The 24,682-nt window shown below is 35.4% G+C and overlaps 1 protein-coding gene across 1 annotated transcript in view; it reads left to right on the top strand.

Annotated features, from left to right (window-relative positions):
• nbas (NBAS subunit of NRZ tethering complex) overlaps nt 1-24,682 on the top strand; it is a 463,213-nt gene that overhangs the window by 313,378 nt on the left and 125,153 nt on the right. Inside the window, exon 48 of the mRNA XM_028796843.2 lies at nt 8,711-8,906. Coding sequence (XP_028652676.1) covers nt 8,711-8,906 — 196 coding nt within the window. The remainder of the gene's footprint in view (nt 1-8,710; nt 8,907-24,682) is intronic.

The raw sequence follows: 24,682 nt of genomic DNA on the forward strand, positions 1-24,682 counted from the left end.
CATGTAATAACATTTTATCTTTTAAAAAAATTCAGCTCTTTGGCTCCTTTTTCCTGAGGTAAATATAATTCTAAGGAGGTTAAATTATAGTATATTCCTAAAATATGATGGCAATATGTTTTTTGAAAAAACTGTCTCACTACACATTGTTATTTTACTTGTAAATGTAGTTATGTAAAATGTAAGAAGTCCTGATCCAGTTGAAAATGTTGAAAAATGTTTTTAAAAAAAGATTTTTGGGATGCCTAAATTATGGTAACGCATGAAAAGCTTGAACTCTTAATTTCAACCACATTATAAGACTTTATGCCATCTCCGTACGGAATAGAAAACGGCATGACTCAAAGAAAAGGTTTAAAGCAGGAAGAACAAGTATAACTCACAAAGCTCGTTGTAGTCAACCGTCAACATTGTGCACACATCAACAATGCTGAATTCCTTCAGACCACATTACGCTGTCTAGTTGATGTACATTTTGATATCAGCTATGAATGTGCACATGCTTTAGTGCATGAAGACTTGGGGTACCGTAAAGTTTACGCAAGATTTGTACCCAAATAGCTCACTGAGCCACACTAACCAACATCCTTCAGTGAATGGCAGCAGGTTTCACTCCCTCTACCCAAAGAAATCTCACTATGGTGAGTTGTTCAACAATGGTGCAGTCTTGCAGAGGAATGTCAGTGTTCCTTTGACTTTGGCTTCAACTAGACTAACAGCAGAGTGCTGTACTGTATATGTTCCAACTACCCATAAGCCATTGCAAACATTGTTGTATTGCGCTAGTTTCTATCCATTTTGGTTACTGCATAATTATTACATTTTCTTTAATTTTTTTATTTACCCTCATATAACCAGGAGAACAGGAGAAATTCTGGATGATCATTTTAGTTCATCTCATGATGTGAATTAGAAGGGGTATTGATTGATTGAATTTTTGTTTTGGTCTTTGTTTACCAGCCGCAGTAATTTTGGAAGTTTAATTAGTCAGTCAGTCATTTTCCAACCCGCTGTATCCAAACACAGGGTCACGGGGGTCTGCTGGAGCCAATCCAAACCAACACAGGGCGCAAGGCAGGAACAAATCCCAGGCAGGGCGCCAGCCCACCGCAGGAAAGTTTAATTAGCAATACAAAAATCCACTGAAACATATTTAAGATTCATTCCCCTGTAGCTGTAAGGTGTTTTCTTTTTGCACCAGTCTCCATCAATATTTTCCCTTGATTTATCTTGTTTTGCATTAATTTAGTAATTATACTTCTATTACTGCCTACCTTGTAATCTAGTGTGTAACTTTATTATAATAGTATTTGCTTAGTAATGCGCTTTTGAGACGGTGCCTGTTGTGCAAAGCAGTGTGTAGAACTTGCTGTAAGCAATTTTCAACAGTGGTGATGCAGCATGAAAAAAACATGAATAATTTATTATCTTTAATATTCATATTACAACATTACAGGATGCGATATAAAAAACAATAAAACTATTTGCATTGTTATTTTAAACCTTGCAACATGGCCCCATATAGCACATGTATAAATTTAAAAAGAATTAACAACAGTTCAATAAAACAGAAGTATCCTTAATAATTGTATGATGTAGTATATGGAAACTAAGATATATTTAGTTATGTCAAATTTATTTGTATGTTTTCAAGACTCCAGTTCTTGCATTGGCTTTGGACTATGGTTACTGATTGGCTTGTGTTCAGCCTTGTCAATTCTTAAATAATCATACTGTATGTGCTTTCTTTGGTTTAGAATACTGAAAGTTTTAAATTAGATATAACCATAATTTTTATAAAATCACATGGAGGGTGCCAGTTACCTGGAGGAGCATGACTGGGAGGACTGGCATGCCTGATTTGATCTAGATTTCTGTGTTAGTCAAGAATATGTCCATAAAGAACACCAGAACACTGTGTTTATGCACAATGTTACTCAAAAGTGTACCTGGTATCAGATTACTTTGGACGTAAGTTTAGGGGTCAACACTGTAGTTGTTAAGAAAAAAAAAAATATGTCTGAGCTATCAACTGATAACATGGTCTTGAGCTGACAGCTGGAGCACCTTAAGACCCTCATGGCAAGTAATGGTTTGATGGGAGAGCCTAGCTAATACCATTGTTTAAATTGACACCATCCCTCACCTCTGGATGAGGTTTTCATGCATCTCAGAAGAGTTCACGGTCTGAATGGACCCTGCTCCAGACGGTAGTAGTGGAGGTAACATTAAGGAGGTATGGCCACAAGGATGTTGGTGACTGTGGCAGTAGACAAAACAAAGAGATGTTTGTGGGTGGAGTTTAGTAAGGTAATGAAGAATGAGTTTTGACGACACAGAAAAGGTAGGTTAAGAATTGGGGAAATGTTGACCTCAATTGAGGATTTCATAGAGATATGGAAGGAACACTTTGAGGAATACCTGAACAAATTGAATACACCCACCCTTGGAAGAGGCAGTGGCAAACACTTTGGCTGGGGCCTTAACCATCTCTGTGGAAAACCTCATTGAGGCGATTAAAAAGCCCCATAATGGCAAGCCTGCAAAGATGAATGTTATCACATTAAAAATGGCAAAAATACTTACTGTGAGAGTATTTTGAATATTATGTCTCTTTAGTATTACATGAAATGCAGGAACAGTGCATGTAGACTTCTACAAATCTGTAATTGATTAATTTTCTACTAAATAGCTTAGGTAATAAACAAATGGTGTACACACAAACACAAGCCAGGCTATGCTTCAGTGTGAATAGCAGCAGTTCACAAAGAGATAAATAACAAAGCGTAGAAATGTGGAAATTCCCCCAATAAGCTTCTTGTAATCACAGTTTGCTTCCACTCTGAATAAAGTAAATGTATGTTATATATTTTTTTTTAAAAAAAGAAACAACTAGTACTCTAGCAGCAAACAAAAAAGGTAGCGCAATATGAAGTGGGTCACAAAAAAAAAACACAATCAAATGAGTCTGGAAGTGTTCTAGTCACAATGTGAATATAGTAGTTTTGGATTGTGGAGTACTGAGTATTGGTATTGCTGAAATGAACAGTCCTGTTATGCTTTAATTCTGCAGTCAGTTTAGTATACCAGTCTCTCAGCTTCTCTTCTCATAATACATCAGTCTTAAACTGTGAATCATAAAGCAGTGGAGACATTAGCTTTAATAAAACAATTCCAACGCTGTACTCTGTTATAGACAGTCTATTTACTGCTGGGGCACACTGCTTTTACAGTGCTACTGGTGGAAGATAAAAAAAACATTGCACATGCGTCTTTGCAGCAATCCCTGCAAATGCAGGTTAGCAGGACCCAGAAATGACTCCTAAATATAAATATCAAAAGAAAAATATCAGATGCAAAACAGTATTTAGGAACAGTATATGGAACCTACAGAAAGGACAAGTATTGTGCATTAAGGTACTCGTCAAGCCAGTTACAACTGACATATCTACAAGGCTGAGGTGCACATGGCCCGTTAGGATGTATTCTTCTTCTTCTTTTGATCCCTGCCTGGCGTTTGGATTGGATTAGATTGGATCCTCAGCCCATACGCTGCTGTGGATGCCAATGGTTGTCAGATTTCGTTCATAACACCTTTCTATGCCCGGCGGTCCATGGCCATGTTATTGGCCTCTTCAATGTTAAGTCTACAGTTTTTCATGTCTTCGTCAACCTGCTTGATCCAGGTATTCTTTGGCGCTAATCATTGGACTTTCCACTGGGCGGGTCAATTTCACCAGATGAGTTTGTACACTAGTCGATTGTGGTTCATTCAGCATATATGGCCAAACCAACGTAGATGGTCGCTATTTCTCGCACCAATGTCAAATATCTTCATTTCGTATATGTGATCGCATAGAGACACATAGTAAATCTGTTGTAGACAACTTATTTGGAAGACCTCGAGCTTCTGTAAATCTGATTTGAATAGGATCCAGGTCTCTGATCTATACAGGATGATTAACAGAATCAGAATCTGGAATAGGCGAACTTTGGTCTTTGGTCAAGATGCTGGTTCGCTTCCACAGACACCACTTCAGGGAAGTAAATGCAGCAGCTGCTTGGCCAGTTTGGCTGTGGATTTCTGCCATTGACGCAATTTCCTTTCCTGCACCAACAACCCCAAGTATTTGAACTCTTGGACCTACTCGATCTGGACGCCGTCGAGTTGAACAGTGGCAGGTGATCCATCAGTTGTCAGTGCTTTTGTCTTGTCCATGTTGATTTTGAGCCTGTACGACTAAGTGATGTGAGCAGTGTTATAGAGGATATCTGTGGCCTCTGCATCCTTATCAGCCAATTTGGCGATGTCATCCGCGAACATGAGATCTGTTAGAAAGAATTGGGGAATTAGGATGTATTAAAGAGACCTGATAATGAATAAATTTGTGTAGACTATATATAGAGATTTTCAAGGAGTAAGAATGCTGTTTAAGTAAAAACTGTTCAGATACTTGAGGACTCCACTACACCAGTTTCATGCCTAGACTACTGATCCAGGTTTCTGTTACTTTTAAATAATTATGTGCACATTTGGCCTAAGTACAAAAATGGGTAAATGAGATTAAGACATTCAAGTTGGTATTTGCAGCCTATTTCCTTCTCTTGACAGCAGGCAAACTAAATATTTGGGAACAATCATTGATTACTAACTAAACTTTGATCTCAACACAGCACAAATCTGTAAAAAGGAGCAGTCACGACTTTTTTTTCTTAGGAAACTCAACTGTATTAAAGTGGGCAAAACAATAATGACACTTTTTTATAAATCCTTTGTTGAATCCATTGTTACATTTTCTTTTCTCTGTTGGTTTGGCAACCTCAGCAATAAGGATATAAATCCTCTTATTGGTTCACAGCAGACCTAGAAAGAAAGCCAGCTGAGCCATCCTTTTTGCTCTAAATTCCACCTGTTGTCATCAGGCTGCAGATTTAGGTTTCCAAAGGTAAAGAGCAACAAGTTTAAGTCTTTTTCTTAGAATTTATAAGCATTTTAAATTCTGTTACTAGTAGGGATGCTGGTAAATGTTAAATTCTGTATTATTTTGTGTACTGTTGAAAGTAATTATTATTCTTTGTATTGATCTTAAGTGTGTGTGTATGCAATAACATTGATTGTCAAATGTTGTGCCTTTGTTTATCTATTGGATCTCTGTAACAGTGTGTTCTGTTTTTGTACTTTCCTGCTGCAAACAAATTTCCTTCTGGGATAATAAAGTCTACCTAAACCAGGACTTTTTTCTCCATAACTTACAAATAAAGATTGCTTCATACTTTACCGCCAGGCAACCCCCCCAACACACACACACACACACACCACCATTCACATAATGCTAGCTGCATTATGCAAAGTAAGGGAAAAGCCAAGCAAAATGACACCTTTTATTGGCTAACTAGAAAGATTACAATATGCAAGCTTTCGAGGCAACTCAGGCCCCTTCTTCAGGGGCCTGAGTTGCCTCGAAAGCTTGCATATTGTAATCTTTCTAGTTAGCCAATAAAAGGTGTCATTTTGCTTGGCTTTTCTCTACGTTCATAATGGCTAACACGGTACAACACCCTAGTACTGCAAAGTAAGGGAAGAGCAGACTTAAAATCATTATGAGTACTGTTCTGGCCAAGATTATTTTATTATCCAGAACTTGAGGATATCATTGCTGTTCAATTATATTTATTGATATAAATTACTACACTGAAATAAAGGTCTCTATGAGGCAGTTTAGCAAAAAAATTAAGGAAGAGTTTCAATATGGCAATTTCATTTTCCTATTTTTATGAATAACATATTTAGTTACATTCCATCATTAATTTTAGATGTTTCTACTAGTCGCGGGTTCAAAATGAATGTCCCCTTCTGGTTCTAGCTTAGTTTTGTAAAGTCTTGGAAGTGGTGTATAATATTATATATAGTACTATATATTATATTTTATTATACTATAGTGTTTTAGTATTATGTAATATTTGTTGCAGTAAATTGCTGTTGGTAAAACTTCATTTAGCTACATTTAATTATGATAATGATGGTGGAAATTAAAAAAAAGAATCATAAAATTAAATGTTTTACCAGGAACATGATGGGGATGTAGCAGCTTATTGTTCACATTACATCTTTATATTTACATGGCAGTGGTAGTGCTGCTGCTTTGCAGTAAGGAGACTGTGGAAGATTGTGGGTTTGCTTCCCGGTTCCTCCCTGTGTGGATAGTGCTTTGAGTACTGAGAAAGTGCTATATAAATGTAATGAATTATTATTATTATTATTATTATTATGTTCAGTGTCTACACGTTATTGTTAAACTGATGATGTCTAAATTAAAATAAAATTAATAATAGTTATTGAAAGAATATGCATTTTTGTTGGAATACAGTTATTAATATCATGTACACATTTATATTTCCATGATACAAAAAATTCAGAGTGTTGTTTAAGTAAAGTACTACTCTTGGTTAAGTAATTTTTCTCAAATTTCGTATCTGTTTGCTTTTTATCATTATAAATATCTATACAAAATTTGAATCATCTATCTGTAATTATAACCATAGTTTACTTGAAAATTCGTGAAAGTACTCAGTTAAAGTACCACTTCCGGTTGCACAATTTTTCTCAAATTTCATATCTACTTTTTTTGGTCATTTCTAATATCTGCACAAAATTTGAATCATATATGTTTATTTGTAGCCATAGTTTACTTGAAAAAATCTGAAATGCATTCAGGTAAAGTACGGAAGTGGCAAAAAAGTTGATATGATTCCTTATTTTTGATATAAAGCGGGTATACAAAATCTCATCAACCTAGGTCAAAGCGTTTTTGAGTTATCATATTTACACACCGACAGACATAATTTAAAAAATGTTATTTTTGGACACAATCTAAAACGGGTCAAAAAAAAGAGAAAGTAAAAAGAAGTACTGAAGCAAACCATTGGATGCATGGTAAACAGCAATGTGAAGTAGGTGCTATGTGGAAGAGACCACAACAGACAACTAAAACACATTTTTTATATTTTTGGGGGCAGTGTGTAAGAAAAAAACAGTTGACAAAAGAACCATTTCAATGAAATAGTGGTCAAATTAAAAAAAAAGTAATGACCACTGATAAAGTACCTACATTTTTCATGTGGAAAAATTTTGGCCTGCCATATTGGATTTGCAATCTTGAATTTCAAGAAAATAATTTCAGATTTGTAATCTTCGATCCGAAAAAACCCTAGTTACCTATTTTGGTTGAAATCAGTTAATAAAGAAACAGTACCTACATTTTTCACATGTCAAGTCAATCGGATGGGGTGCCTAGGTTTCATTGTAGCTTATCTTGTCTATATGGTCCTAGAGAGTAACTATGCAAAACTTGATCCAGATCAATTAAAAGGTTTAGGATTGTATAGGGAACATACAGACAGGCATAAGGAAATTCTGTTTTATATGTATTGATTTGTAGTTTATTTTAATTGCCTTACAACAGCCCATGCAACCATACTACAGTTTTATTTATATATGAAAATTGTAAAGTAAACCAATGTTTTTACAAGTGAAGTTCAAACAAGAAGAAAGAATTGTTTACATCAAAGCAGAAAAAAAAAAAAAAAAGGACAGGATGGGTAGATAGAAGTGCATTCATCCAATTGGATGAAATTGACTTAAATGAATCTCATGTGATAGCCATCCCTCATCTGAAGTGTCACTGCTTTTATTAAACTTTGCCTATAGGCACCTTTATTTTGGAGCCTCTGTCTGAAGAAACATTTCCTGAATGCATAAGTACAACATGGATTGCTTAACTCTTTCAGGGCTGATGTCGACTTTTGTCAAAAGGAGGAGTTGACGATGGTAGTCAACTGTACACTGTGAAAAAAACAACTGTTAATGTTTTAGTTGGACTCTCGTTGCTAGAAGGAAAGTTAGCTTTATTGGTTTGACCAAGATTTCCTATGCTTGTGTGAGTAGCAAGGCGTAAATAACAGCAAAAATGGCACTGACATCTGGTGAGAGATCAAAGTGATTGCATAAAGCAAACTACTACATGGACAACGTTTTGCCTATTATCTCTGAACTGGACTATGACTTGTCAGACTCCGATTTTGATACAAGTGATCGAAAATGAATGTGAGGTTCCAACTTCAGTTGACTGGTCCCCTGCTAATCATGGTGCTGAACGGGTTCATGTAGCTGATACGCCTACGGCAATGTTCACCAGGGAGGAGTGCTGCTTAGCAACGATAAGATGTAGAAACTAGATTACAATGCACTGCGACTGTGATCGCTGCTACTGGCTCAGCCACGTGAAGACAGCCAGGCATCAAGCCTGCTGCACATTCTTGTCAAACTGGCAGTAACAGACATTTTATCTTGATTTCTGTGTGAAACCATTGCTTTTCAGAAACTGTTTTTTGAAAAAATATTCAGCCCTCAAAGAGTTAAGGTATATGGTATATATGGACTCATTTTATCATTGTGGTGGGGCTGCTTCATTAGAGAAATGTGAACTTAATGAGACCTCTGTCATTAGTCCCTCTTAAAATAATGACATTCTTTGAAAGTACAACAATTGTACTTAGTCTTTTATATTTAGTTCTAATTACTACTGAATATGAATACTTTTTATCATATTTTAAATAACGAGCAATTTATGCTAATGTATTGCATATCTATATTAAAGTTTGTGCTTCTTTTCACCAACAAATAACTAATTTTGCACCTTTTTTTTTTTAGAGGCAATTTAGTTTCGTCAGATGATATGTTAGATTGGTTACGACCCTTCTGTGGAAACACAGGATTTCCAGTGAGACCGCGTATTACAGTCCTCCAGATATTGGAACAGGCATTTCAACTCAGCAATGATGATGTCAAATTGCTGATCTTCTTCAGAACTCAGACTGTCCTGAAATCTTGCTGGTCTGATAAGCAGGTAATATATTAAAATATATGCATATATTGAATGTAGACAAGTTCAGGGCTGGAATCGTAATGTTCAGACCGGTGTCTCAGCTTAACAACTGACCTTTATGGGTCAGGGAAATAGTAGATATGTGATGGATAGGCACTGAGGGGCACAGAATAAAGTTGTGTTTGTATCCCAGGATGGTAAAGGATTATACATATTTTATTCTTGGTCATTTAGGAGATCCTGACCCTTGTAGAAAAAATTAGCTGATTAGGTTGCAGTGATACTTGAGAGTAAGGCCTGACTCACAGGTTAAACTAGAGGTATTGGAAGTCTAGGACTTAGTTGCAGTTTTGATATTTTACAGCAAATATACATCTGTAAAATGTTGTGATGTATGCCAGTTTGTTCATGTCCTGCAAGAAATTACAAAAACATCCACATCTGTCGTTTTCTGTCACCCATTGCTGTTTGGAAAAGTGTCAGTTCTCCAAAATCATTAATTAAGTAAGCATCTATAGAAAATGGTAGGTGTTTTTTTTTGGGTTTTTTTTTTAATGCTGTATGAATGTAGTGTTATTGGTATTACTAATGCATGGGTGTCCTTGATATTTCTGTTCCTAATGAAGACAATACATTGAATAACAGCCTTATCAATGAGCAGTATGCTTTGCCAAAAAGTTGTCAGTAACCTATTTCACACCTACTGTTTTTTAGATTTCTTATATTTGAAGAACACTGGTAACTGATCATTGCTGTGAATTTTAAAATTTGTACATTTGATAAATGAAATGTAAGATTGGTTTTGGGAATATTTTCCATATATGTATAATGTTTATAATGTAAATATGACTTTGTAAAGTCTGGTTTCTTCTAAGTCAAGATGGAATAAGGATAAGATGGAGAGGAATTATTTTTGTGCATGGTGGGCATTGTCTATGTTTCTTTTTCAACTGCCAGATGAAAAACAACTCAACAAAAGAGTTGCCAAAAAATACAGCAAAACAAAACTTATAGCACTTTCCAAAAGCTTTACTGTAGCAGGTAAGTTGGTAGCATGATGTCAGTTCTTGGAAAAATAAACCTCAGCAGACACAAATATTTTTGCATTAAATGAAATTAATATTTAATTTCTATCAGCCCCTCCTAGAGATTCTAGCATAACACAGGTAAAATTTCTAAGTCTGTGTTTAAGACTGTGTTAGTGATATGTGTTGTGCTACAGCAAGTTCAGATTTTACAGATACCACCAATTTCATCCAGTACTAAGCACATACACTCATCGGCCTCTTTACTGGGTACACCTTGCTAGTACTGGGTTGGACCTCCTTTTACCTTCAGAACTGCCATAATTCTTCATGGCATAGATTCACAAGGTGCTAGAAACATTCCTCAGGGATTTTGGTTCATATTTGTTTGGTCAAAGTTTAGTAACTTGGTATTGTACCCTGCCCATTCTATTTTGCATAGTTGTTTTCACATATGCATATTACGTTCCTGGCAACAGTCCATGTCTCAGGCTGCAAAATATAGGTGCCCATGATTTTAACTGTAAAAAATAGCAATGCTCCAAGGAAAATATTTCCTTTTACATTTTTTAAAGATTGGAGTAGACATACTAAAAGTCATGTCTTTTACCAGGTGATTCCAGCCACCATATCGCATGCATTTCGGAACAGGTGATCCACCTGAAGCTAAGTTTGTAGGGCCCAGCCACTATTTGAATGGAAAATAAACAAGGAAAAGCTTGGGCTGCTGCTGGAAAAGGTGTTGGTGAGGCCAGAAGGGGGCACATACCCTGTGGTCTAAATGTGTATCCCACTACCCCAGTGCAGTGATAGAGACAGTGTGCTGAGGAAATGGTGCTGTCCTTCAGATGAGATATAAAACGAGGTCTTGATTCTCTGTGTTTATAAAAGATCCCTGGGCATCCTTCATAAAGAGTAGGGCTTATCCCATTGTCCTAGTCATACTGGCCTCCCTAATCATCCCATCCATCCATTTTCCAACCCGCTGAATCTGAACACAGGGTCACGGGGGGTCTGCTGGAGCCAATCCCAGCCAACACAGGGCACAAGGCAGGAACCAATCCTGGGCAGGGTGCCAACCCACCGCAGCCTAATCATCCCCAGTCTCTAATTGGCTGTCTCTAACCCCTTTGCCAACCAATAGCTAATATGTGGTAAGCTTACTGGTGAAAAATGGGTGCCCTCTCATCATTCAGGAGGATGCTGCACATTGATGGTGGATGAAGTGTTTTGACACTTCACTAATAGCAATAAAGAAAGCCAACCCAGATGAACTATTGAATTCTGTGTCTCCCGCCACCATATCATGAACTTAACACTTCCACATTATTTAAATGAAACCATTACCCATTCATACACCCAGCCTCTTGGAATGTCCTCAATCCTGCCATAAAGGTTTTCTGCATTGAATGTACAAGTGGTTTTGCAATCAGTAAGTACTTTTTAATGGATATTATGGCAAAGTAGCATGGGAGTACCCTTGATATCTTCATCAAAGCCAATTCAATAGTGTGTCAAAAGAAACAAAAGGTTTGTTGATGGACGGCTACTGGGTGATAGCATGTATCACCTTTGTGCATACCTGTTGATATCTGTAACTAACTCTCCAATAAGGGCCGAAGAGCAATATGATACGGTGCATCAGCTGTGCCATACCATCGCTGCAAAAAATACTTAGCTGAATTTCTGCTGTGAACAATAGTGCTGAGTAGTAAAATATGCTTGAAGCTTGGTTGTCACTGGTGTACACATACCTGTATGTCATCAACAATTGTTATATACTTTTAGATCACCAAACCCAAGCTTTTGATTTAATCAATCAGAATTCAGACTTGCAGAATGTTTTTCAGAGAGAATTTGATCTTGTTTGATGAGGGAACCAGATGCCTCAGTTCTCAAATGCAGCTGCATGTTATGTAGCTGATAAATGTAAAAATCACAAAAGATAGAGTATCCACTTGAAGTCATCACTAATGTCCACTCAGTTGTGCCAGCACTCTGAACCTCAGTTTGCTTAGAACAGAGAAAGCTCTATGTACTTTGAGAGGTCATCACAAAAGTTCCACTGACAAGGCATCAGTAGATCTGGCTGCTTTGAATTTGTTGGCTTACAAACCTGATGACGTGGTTAGAACGCAAAACACAATAAAGTAAATACACTGAGGCGTTTCATGTTCATCATTGTTTTACAGTGTATTGTGGCACACTGCACAAATGTGAAAGTAACTTGCAATTATATCAGGAACTTCTCCACTAAAATGTAATTACAGAAATATTACTGAGAGAGCAAATGTAAACAGGAATTAAATTTTTCTGGTTTAAAATATTTAAATAAATAAAAAATTTGATATTCCTTTGCAATAGGCAACACAGAATTGATTGATTCTTAGCCTTACATTTGCTGCAAATCTGAAATTTCAAAAATACAATGTAGAGAGGACTGCATAAATACAGAAATAAAAATGCTGCAAAAAGCAGAGAATAAGCAAGTAAGACTGCATGTGCTTTTGTGACATGACAGAAATGCACATCCTTAATAAGTTATACACTGTAATTGAATTTGATTGTGTAAAATGCTTACATTGGAAAACTAGCAAGTAGGTGAGTAACAGCAAGAAATGAAACTCATATCTACAGTAAATGTTATTGAATACTTAATGAGATTGTGGCCCGTGAGATTCAATTTTTACATCTACTTGTGTTCTTAGGTGCTTCAGTCATAAATAACCATCATCTTTATATGTATAGATTGTATCTTTGTAAGTATACAGTATCTGTTTATCATGTTGTTTCTAAGTATGGATTAGTAATATTTTATTCAGTTAACTAAAAACAGTTTTCTAAAACATGCATTATTTCAAAGTTTCACTTCTTGTAAAATATGTGCAGATAATATTATTTTGGGAGATAATGTAATATTTTGTTTTGGAAAGCGCATATTCTCATCTGTTTTTCTACATTAAAAGTTACATTTTCTGCATAATGTGAATACCTTATCAAGATGTCTAAAAATGCATAAATGTTGTTTAGAAGACATGTAAAAATATTTAGAGGACTAATTTGGAGTCCTATACAATATATATTTATATTTTCTTAAATAGTATTTGCATGTAACTATATTGTTTTATGCTTTGTAATACACAAACATTTTTATAGATTTAATCAAGTTGCATGTGTTCCTCAGAAGATTTAAAAAGATTACAAGCATAATAATTAAAGTAAGGACTTTTCTTGTTAGGTTGATGTGAGTAACTTAGTCCTGTATTTTTTTTATCTAGATAATAAAGAAATGTGTACTGCATTAAATACAGTTATATATAATATATGGCCTAATTAGCAATGTTTCCTGATAACTTTTGAAGAATAGTAGATCTGTTGATTAGTTTCTCATTAAGTACAGAATAGTAATGATTTGACTGATGGCCTTTACATACTGTAGATCTAGTTTTAATTGTTGCTTAAAGGACAATTTTATATTTACTTAGCTGTTTATTTTGTTCTTATTAAGCCATTTTAATTTAATGGATCTCTATTTCGCCATTTTCCTTTAATGCTAGTTAAAAGATTTGTTGCAGTAGCAAGCTGACTCATTTGTTATATGGGATTTTTTATGTTATCTTCATGTAGTTCACACAAGATGCCCACAAGAGGTCTTACCTCTCTTCTAAGTTAAGATAACTTTAACGATAGTATGTAGTCCCATTACTAAGATTTGTGTGAAAGCCACACTCAGAGTTTGTAGTAATCCTCTTAGTTTGGCTTTGCATATATCAAAAGAGCCTTAATATTTAATTACACTCAAGGTGCTGTAAGTAAGAGTCCTACAAATCAATGTAGCACTGGGAAACAGGCCAGCTTCTGCAAAATTAAAATGCCGTTATACTGAGGCAATCACCTATCGAACCAATAGATACATACCAATATCCAATTCTTTAATAATTATCCAACAGAATTAAAAATGCACAGGTCCTAATTTTTCAAAAGGTTTCAAGTTTTTTTAATTCTTGTTTGAGCAATATCCTGCCACTACTGGAGAGTAAGGCATGCTCTGTTCTAATCCCCTGGAGACATTTTATCTTCGAGTTTCAGATTCTGTAATTTTCTAGTTAACTGGTGCATAAAAAACAGGGGTCAAGATGCTGACGTTTCTTTTTCAAAAGAATGAAAATAAAAAGAAGTTTATTCCAAGATATTCTTTTTTTTTTTTTAGATTACTGGAATTTATTTAGCTCCCAATTGCAAGCACTCTAGGTCAATTTTAATACATTCAAAGAAGAAAGACAAAAATTGCATGCTTAATTCAGCAATAGTCTGTAAAGCTGTTCAGCTTTTAGGGAAATAGATTCAGCATTAGCACTTGATCTTGATGAAAGTCTTAAGCCCATTTAAAGAACAGTCTCTATTTGGCATTAATTTTTGTGTACTTTCACTTTTCTGTGCAACACTGACTTATTAACTAGCCTCTGACCTTAAAAGTTCAATTCACTTACAGCTATTTTAACCTTAGATTAAAGAAAAATGAATTATCTGTTGTGCTGAAGCCCAAGTCTCATTATATTATAGAAACAATTTTAAGGAGCAAGCATATAATATTAACTAAACCTGTCATTGCTTCTGGAAAATCATTGTCACTGGTATACTGTGCTGTGTTATGACATGAAATCTTGAGTTACCAATTTTTTGTTGCTTCATGTTTGCAGGATTGATATAAATTCTTTTTTTAAACTTTCATATGCTAATAACTTAAGGAGTAATATAAGCCTTGAGGTAGCTACTTTTTAATTATGTATCGAGAGAGCTTATAATTTATTCTGTGCTATGCACCTAGCATTTCAAATTATTTTCAATATTCTGTTCTTCCAAAGTTGTTTTTCCTTGAATTTATTTATTTTTTCTCTCTGAATTTTGGAGTATTGTTGTAGTTGTAGTTGTCCCCTTCAGTTATTTTGTTGTACTGTTGTCTTCAGTTTTTTTAAACAGTTTTTCTTGCAGTTTGGTCAGTGATATCATTATAGGCAGCTTACTTGCCAGTGCAAAAAATAAACTATTTTCATTAATGTATATTTTTATATACATCATTACTATGTAATCCACAGTATCTTCTTTGTTGATTGAGAATCCCAGTGTTTAATGTTTCACTTAATAGTCTCAACCCAGGTGTTCAATTCAGTCAATTGAATTAAGACAACAAACAAATGCCAGACCCGATTTTTATAGAAAGGTGTACAAAGTTACGTATGAACACATCCAATGTTGTGGCATTTACCTTGGCTTTCCATTGAACAAAACAAAATGTCTCGCCTAGGTTTTACTGTTAATTTTCTTTATTATAATCAACCAGGCAGGTCAGTTTAGAGCGTTGCCACTTTGTAATGACCAGTTGAATATATAACTGATGCAAAAACAGCCAAAGCGACTTGTTCAAAGTATAGAGTTACACTGGAAGTTGGAAGTAGACTTGTACATTTGCTATAAACTACTTTTTTAGGATTTGATTCTTAGTCACTACACTTTATGTCATCAATAAATTAATTATATTTAAACATTTTTTCTTTGCTGCTATTTAATATTTAACTGATCAAGGCTCTAAAGAGTATAGAAAGAATAGATATTTCTGTAAGTAAAGTAAACAAACCAATTGTTATTGTGAAAAATATCACCTAGATTTTTAACAGTTGTGTTCTTATGGAAAATAATTTATAATTAACCATAATTCACAGTCTATCATGTATACTCCTTTCATTAGCAAACAGAATGAAAATGCACATTTTATAAACAGTATCAAAAAAATCAAACAGATGTTTGATTTTACAGTATTGACTGACAAAATAATAAGAATGAAAGGGCATGTATAAAAATGCATAGCTTGTAATTCAGGATAACTTGGTACTAGTTGTAGCATAAACTTGAATATTTATGCCCCTCCAGTTTTCAAATAGAATAATGGAGAGAGAGAGACCCAAGTATTGAAAATTAAAGTTTTGTTTAAAAAGTAAACCCAAGGGAGAATAAATAAAGGAAGAACTTCAAAATTAACAAATTATTACAGGAGAAATTAAAACAATGCTGCCTTTCTTTGGCTTAGAAAAACAGGTTCAAATAAGGATGTGCCTATCTGTGAAAGCTTCTTATAGTGACATTATGCTTTGTACTTGGATAATGTATTGTCAGATAATATCAACTGAACATGAAATGTTCTGTTTAAAGAGAAGACTTATTGGAATAATAGTAATTTTAATAAATAAAATGAGCTGTCAGTCAGGCATAAGCCACTCTAAATCTGATGTAAAAGTGTAAACAGCCTATTTTTGTCTTTCACCATTGATTTTTCTTTTCATCCACTGTTCTCTCATATTGGATCAATTTGGATGCATACTACCTCCCTTAAGGCAAGGCAAGAAAAGTCAATAATTACTTCTTTAGCAAAGAAAATTATACTTAGTAGTATTAGATCATGTAGACGTGGTATAATTGATACGCACACAGTCCATTATATGTTTAATCAGTGAGAGACTGTTTTACATAATGGATTAAGATGAACAATTTTCTTATTTAAAAGTATATTTATGCTGAAATTCTATAAAACACTTAAAGAGCTTAATTTTTTAGAGGATTGCTTATCAATTAGTGTCTAACAACTCTACTGAGAGTAAAACTTAGCAATACGCATACATGTTAAAGAGCAACATTTAAAATCACAACTGATACTTGTAGAGTAGATTTTCTTCTTAAAGTTGTGTTTCAGAAAAGTACATTTAGGTATAGGTGATTTTCTTGCAGTTATTTTGCATGTAATTTTATAAAATGTAATAATTAAATATAATTGTTGTTATAATTATAATTTTTAAGGCTCAGCCCAGTAGAGGGCAACAGGAAGGCTTAATGAGCCATGAAGGGGATTATAATGGAGAGGTCCTCTTGGGTCAACTAGCCCTTTAGATAATGGTAGATATTCAAGAGTGTTGGAGCACCTGGTACATCTAGAAGAAGCTCTAGGTGTTTTAGGACTTCTATATGAAGTAATTTTAAGGACCACCTGGGAATAGTTTAATGCTGGGGTTTAAAAGCCCCTTTTGGCTATATGGCCAATGAGTTTGAAGTACGGAATAGAGAGCTTAATATGTGGGTAAAGGGAAGAGCAGAGTCTGGACAGGGTGTTTGTAATGGGTGAAGGTGAACAGTGGAGTGTTCAAGTAAGAGTTTTACATGGACCAGCTACGCTTATGTTATAGTCAGTGGTACCTGCTGTATAGTGAGGTCCAGAGGATCATTAAATCTTTTATAATTTTATCTTTTGTTGTGCAGTATACATCCTCCCTGTTCAGTTATCCTTCCCTATAATTTTTATACTTCCTGTCTTACTTGGGCCTTTTTTTGCATTTAGGGATGGCTTAAGAACAGTCCTCCAGACCACACATTTAATTATTGATGAGAAGAATTAATTGATTCCTACATTCTACAAAATAGTTAAAATTAAATATCAAGTCATATTATTGGTATTTTATCTTTTTCAGCATTATGCTCATCTAGGTTATGTTTCTTAAAATGTTTAAGAAAAATGTGATTTAATTTCAGAATTCTTGACGTGCTGCTGTTCTTTAAATCACATGTTGTGCTGAATGTGTTGCTGCTTCTGACAAAGATGTACTGTATTCTTTAGCTCTGCATAAGCTGAAAGTAAAATTTAGCCTGTACCCGAGAAATATGCAGATGCTTTGAGTATAAGAAAAACAAGCATTCACCACAACCTCCACAAAAAGCCAATGTACAGAACCATTCTACCAAATTTAAAGGATCACAGTCTTACACAAAATCTTCACGAGTTCTTTAAATTTCATATTATACAACTGAAGTGCGATAGAGTGTTTAACTTTAGGCTTTAAACCAGAAGGTTGTTCATTTAGCAGTAGTAGTAATTTTGTCACGTTTTGTCATTTTTACAGAGTACAATTAAGTTCTTACTTGCATCTCGTACTATAGTAATTGCAGTAATAGTTTTGTCACATTTATGGGGTCTAAGTTTTGTAATGTTCTGTAATTGCTGTAATCTTGAGCTTGTGCAGATTTTTTCAGAATATCCTAATCAAACAGCCTGACATACTTTCAAGCACTTTACAAGTTCATATGGTAAGTTTATCCCTTACACTTCCACATAAGATCATCTGTCAACGCCTTGTAATATAAACTGTCTTCATTCCCAGTTCATGCATGTTTTCTACACAAAGAATGAAACAAATTAATTATAGACGCATTTTGTTTAAATTGTAGTTGTATTCCACAGCTTCTCTTATTTTACACATTGTGGTGCTCCTTAAAAAGGCCTATGACACCTGTGGCAGTCCTGCAGTGTAGTGTAGCAGTAATGCCCCAGGCTTACTAACTACAAATCATTTTTCTGCCAGTAGATGGTGGCAGCAAACTACCATTGAATCAACTGAATTTTATCCTGTTTTGCTTAAGATTATGGAGTGATCTAGATAAACGGACCATGTAATTTTAAATATGGGAATGTGGAGAAAATCTGATAACTGAATAACTGTAGAAAACTTCAAATGTCTTCATCAACATTCCCAAATTGTTTTGTACATGTATTTGTTATCAGCTGTTCTCATGAAAAGTGTAGATGTTGTTAATTTTCTGATTGAATTGCACAAAAAGCTATCAAACTTTAGCTGATTATTGTTATTTTTTATTTATGTATTTTTTTAACTGAATATAAACAAGTAACTAAATGTAGTGTGCATATTGCATTGATCCAAATTTAATGGTACCAAAAAAAGGACCCTGTTGTAGAGGGGATGGATTATGGAGTATAGAAAAAATATACAAATGGATTTGGAATGGAATTCGCTGGCCTAGAATAGTTGGGGCTTAGAAAGTTAATCCTTCTTGTTGTGCATGCATATTAAATTGTTCAGAAGAAGTTTGCACACAGATAGTCATTACTAAAAGGTAGTTTTCAGCTATTGTATTTTGGGTATTCATTTATGTTCCTCTCTGAAAATATAAAAAAATATTTTGAGGAAAACAAAAGAAAGAAATCTGAAGTATTATCTTTATTAATAAGAATTAACTCTGTAGCAATAAATTAGATGCTAGTAGCTACAACAATTGCTAAATTGAAAAAAGACTAGTGTGTACTATTATTACTGCTATACTGTCAGTTTGGACTTTGAGTGTTCTTCCTATGTTTGTCTGGTTTTACAAATGATTCTAGATTATTCATCCAGGTTAAAGAGAATCTTTTAGGTGTATTGCCAACTCTAATCAAAGTTTGAATTTATTCTTGTATGTGCCCTGGGCTGAAGTCCTGTCCAGACCTTTTGCTGCCTTACTTGCTGTAGCTGCCAGGATACTCTCCAGCTCCTTGTTTACCACTTCTGAAAAATGAATGTTTCAGAAAATACATAAATGATAACTGAATGCATTGACAGAGTCTAGTGTTACACAAGTTGAATAACATATGTTGTCATAATTAGTATTGCAGAGAATTAAAAGGGACTGAGAATTGGTGAATTCATTCTCAGTCCTGTAAACGGAAAAATTAACATGCTTCTAAACTGATATTCCACAACACAGCAAGTATAGGATAGCATCTAGTTCCTAGATATTTTATATGTTGTATCATCATAAAATGCACCATGTGTTTTCAGTATGCATAAAAAGGGAAATGTTTATAGGGTGTGATACAAGAGTAAAACTTTAGGGACCTTCATAACTCATCTTTTTTTATTTTTTTTGTTCTTTATTTTGCCTTATACAATTTCTTGTATTAGGAATTTGTTAGTTTTCACATGCCCCTTGGGGTCAGAGCGCAGGGTCAGCCATTGTACAGCGCCCCTGGAGCAATTACAGGTTAACACTAGAATTTCCAGAGCCTACGAAAAAACTCGTAGATCCGGCCCACCTTAAATCCGTTCACACCTCTCCCTCAGCGTCTTTTGTCCTGTAAATGTGCCAATTAAGACAAGCAGCAAGCAGCCTGCTATTCCATCCCCCACCGCCGCAGACCATGCACAAACTTCTCCCAGCCCATGCGTTGATTGATTATCTGGGAGTGAAGTGCTGGAGTTTTAGAGTGGAAATAATAGATCGTTATTTGGAACACGTGAATTTCATGTGTGTTCCGTTTCTATAATAATCTGTGTAAACACATTGTTAAAACAGAAACGTTTTTCATATTTTAGTAGTAAATGACAATGAAGCCTGAAGTCCAAAGATCAAATAAACCCTTTCACTAAAGGTTCAAGGATGATACAACAGCTTCCGTGGCGTAGTGGTAAGATTTGCTGACTTGTAATCAAGAGTCCTTGGTTCGATCCCATCTGCCTCCTGTATTTGCCGTTTTCAGTAGTGAGCTGCTCTTATTGTTAATATTATACAGTACACACGTACATTTGGTTTGCGTCCATAACAGACAGTGTACATTTATAGTACTTGTGAAAGTTACCCTTTTTTTTCACATTTATTCTCTCAGTCACGATCGCGATACATACTACCACCCTAGGGATCTGACGCTGTTAGTTTTTATTTGAAACTGGGAGTAACTGTAGATGTGAATGGTGTTTTGAGGCAATGGAACTGGACATTCTTTGATCTGGAGGGATAAAAGCTGACACACAAACGCTGGTGAATCTGCCTTCTTTGTATCTCACCGTCACTTGATTTTTTTTTTTATTCAGTTTTTTTGAGTGTTCCTGCTCACGCTGAATTAGTATGCACCTTGTGGTCTATGATATCAGAAAAAAAAAAACCAGAGACATAGGTATATATGATATTTGGAATTATTCATTTTATGACCTGTATAGTACATTTCGCAAAACATTGTGGCAAGGATACAACATTATTCATATTCATTCGCATAACACTGTGTTTTTTTCCCCCAATCTTGCCAGTCCCCACATATTGCTGTTTCTTTTGTACTCCAGGACATGCAGAGGCAACAATAGTACAGAAAGGTCAGTTCAGCGCTATATGCAATCATCACATTCAAATGTTAACAGTTCAAACACACCAGGGACCTGTCCTTCGTACATGTGTGTACCTGTAGCAATGCGCACACTTCTCTCTATACTTTGGTTCCTATTACATTGAAAGGGCACCTGATACTGACTCAGTTTGTGCACGGTCTGCGGCAATGGGGGATGGAATAAAAGGCTGCTTGCCTTAATCGGCACATTTACAGGACAAAAGACACTGAGGGAGAGGAGCGAACGGATTTAAGGTGGGCCGGATCTACAAGTTTTTCCGTAGGCTGTGGTAATTCTAGTGTTAAGGGTCTTGCTCAAGGGCCCAGCAGAGTAGGATCTCTTTTGGCAGTGACGGGGATTCGAACCGGAAACCTTCTGGATACCAGCGCAGATCCTTAGCCTCAGAGCCACCACTCTGCCCTCTTGATGTTATTTTGGACAAATTAGCTGAATAGGTTTGACAAGCTTTGTTGGACGGAATGGCTTATTCTTGTCAAATTTTTTTCTAATATTCTTGACATTAATTTTGCTGCAGTCCGTGCCACTGTAACTGGTTCACTATGTATCTCACATCTTGGTTTATTTCTTTTTAAGACACAAACAACTCTTAACAATTACTACAGTAACTGCTTTCTTCATTATTAGAAAAGATCACAAATACATAAAAAAAAAAGTTTGTCAAAATGTTTTTGGGCAGCTGTAATCATACACAAATCTTCTGAATGTTATTGTTTGTGGGTTGTCTAGCATGAAAAGAGATAGCCATAGCATATTAAAATGTGTTTTCCACGTAAGCACTGCTCTCCAGTTTCTCAAAGACGAGCAATTACTTCGGATTTTTTTTCTGTCTTAACACTGAAGATTCTAAATATTGTGAAAGTATTGTATTAAAGTAAACATAAAAATAATCTGGTGCATTTTGGCTATCAAACTGTAACAAATGGTTGATGGAATCAAAAAAATTACAAAAATAATGCTAAATATTTGACAGTATAATCAATATATAAATTGCTTTACATAATATCAGATAAGCTGATGTCTTCCTTCTTCTCTATTTAGTTTTTCTCTGTGCTCTCAATTTCTTTCTGTTCATAGTATTTCAGTAAAGGCAAATGATATATGTTTTGCCCTTTTAAATACTATTATCTTATTTCTGCTCCACTACATTTTCTTTTACAACCTAAATTTCTTCCACAGCATTGCTTAAGAAATATGCAACTTTTGTGCTTTAGATTTTCCACAGGCAATATTTGCCATATTTGATAAATTAGGTTTGCTCCTCTTGAGATTCTAAACCAAGGTTTAATACTCGTGTAATTTAGTGTTTTAAGAAAACTGTATTTTTTGAGCAAAATAAATCATTTATTATATGTAATAGTTTGCACTTCAAAGTTGAGGTAATTTTGCATTAGTTTTTGCAGTTCACTCCATTATTACACATTTTATTGTAGACTATTTTAATGTTATATATATATATATATATATATATATATATATATATATATATATATATATATATATACTGTGTGTGTATGTATATATATGTATGTATGTGTGTATATATATATATATATATATATTTTTATTTTTTTTTTTGTTCTTTATTTCGCCTTATACAATTTCTTGTATTAGGAATTTGTTAGTTTTCGCATACCCCTTGGGGTCAGAGCGCAGGGTCAGCCATTGTACAGCGCCCCTGGAGCAATTGAAGGTTAAGGGCCTTGCTCAAGGGCCCAGCAGAGAAGGATCTCTTTTGGCAGTGACGGGGATTCGAACCGGCAACCTTTGGGATACCAGCGCAGATCCTTAACCTCAGAGCCACCACCTCCTATATATATATAGGAGCTTGGCCCGGACGCATTCAAATCACCCACAACACGTTTATTGTATATACTATTATTTACAACTGTGCACCACAAACCCCAAAGTCCAGGCCAACTCTCAAGTGCCTTTTTTCTTCAGGCTGCCTCCTTGCCTCCTCCAAGACCTTGTCCTTCCTTCTCTCCCGACTCCAGCCCTCGAACGGAGGGAGGCAGCCCCTTTTATAATCACCCAGATGTGCTCCAGGTGCCTCCCAACAATCTTCCGCCGGCACTCCCCAGTGTGGCGGAAGTGCCAGCTGTGCACCCGGAAGCACACCGTGTGTCCCCAATCCTCTTCCCCTCAGCACTTCCGGGTGTAGCGGAAGTGCTGAGGTCCAGAGGTCCCAAGGCATTGGGGCACCCCCTGGCGGTGACCACGGGCCCCTACAGGGGTGAGCTTCAAAGCTCTGTACCCGTGGTCCCCATAGCCACCAGGGTGGTCGCCCCCACGTGGTCTGGGGGAGGCGTAAGCCCTCCTCCGGGGCGTCCCAGCCAGATCGCCCCCCCAGCCACCTGTGACAATACATACTGTGTATGTATATATATATATGTTTTATATATATATATATATATATATATATATATATATATATATATATATATATATATATATATATATATATATATATTGTATGTATATGTATATATATATATATATATATATATATATAAGTTTTAGAACACCTCAGTTTTTTTTTTTAATTTAATCAGTTGGAATGCAATGAATCGATTATTATTACTGTTACATAATAAAAACATACATTTGATTTGAGTCTGTAACACCCGGTTTGTCGCTGAATGGATATTAGTAGACACACACATGCTGGTGAGTCATATCTTCTTCGTATCTTGTTGTCACTTGAATTTTTTTTATTCAGCTTTAAAGAACATTTGTTTTGCTATACCTTTGTGATAGTGTTTAGTTTATATTCCAGTAACCACAAATCTGTCTCTGTCTCTCTTGCGCATACACACACGCATATTCATACATGAAAATGCCTTTATTTGAAAGTACTATGTCATTTGAACATGTTTTTTTTTTTTTTTTTGATCTTGCCCAATCTCCACGTTATGGTGCATTGGTACTGAGAAAGAATATAGATAGACTTCTTCTTTTGGGTGCATACACAATCAGCATGGTATTGCCAGATCTAAACACTAGCGCAGAGAATTGCTCATGTATTGAAGTGACTTTAGCTGCAGGTGGAAGTTCCCTTCCCAGTTTATTTATTGTGCCAAGCAGAGTTGTGTTGCAGTGCAACAGTCTATTAGCCAGCGAAAGCGACGTGAAGAAGTTGGCTGTTGTTACAGTTCTGCCTTTGTCCAGAAACTGCTCCATAAGCTTTATGACCACAGTCTCGGAAAGTCTTTCTCCCGTGGAACGACTGGGATCTTTTCCTAAATAAGGAGTGGCATTGCACATGTACTTTCTCTCCAAATATGCCACAATCCAAAATGTATTCCAAATTTGTCAATCTTGGTTGAGATGTATTGTAAGAAAGGACAGTGGACCTTGGTTGGAAACAGTTGCTCATCATGTTGCCCTGGGTTGTAACTCAAAATACAGCTCTAAACAAAACATTGCTAGATGTCAGAGATCACAGCAAATCTGTTGCTTTTCATACATTCTTTGTTGTCAAAGCACAAATTTCTCATGATAGTCTGATAGCGGTCACAGGGCATTGTATCTTTGATGGCCAGTATAACAACTGTGGTCATCGCTGCTCTTGTGAAAAGAATGGAGATAAACGGCATCAACTCAGAGAGGGAGAGGCAACTTTGTTATACCACATGAACGTAACTGAGAGAATAAAACTGAATTTAAAAAAAAAAGCTAACTTTTACAATTAGCCAACAGAGCAGACATGTCTACTTTTATCGATTGATATTTGGGTTTCGGTTTTTACACATTGACAGCAACTTGTAAATTGAATAATTTC

Source organism: Erpetoichthys calabaricus, chromosome 3, assembly GCF_900747795.2.
Source record: "Erpetoichthys calabaricus chromosome 3, fErpCal1.3, whole genome shotgun sequence".
Classification (NCBI taxonomy): Eukaryota; Metazoa; Chordata; class Cladistia; order Polypteriformes; family Polypteridae; genus Erpetoichthys; species Erpetoichthys calabaricus.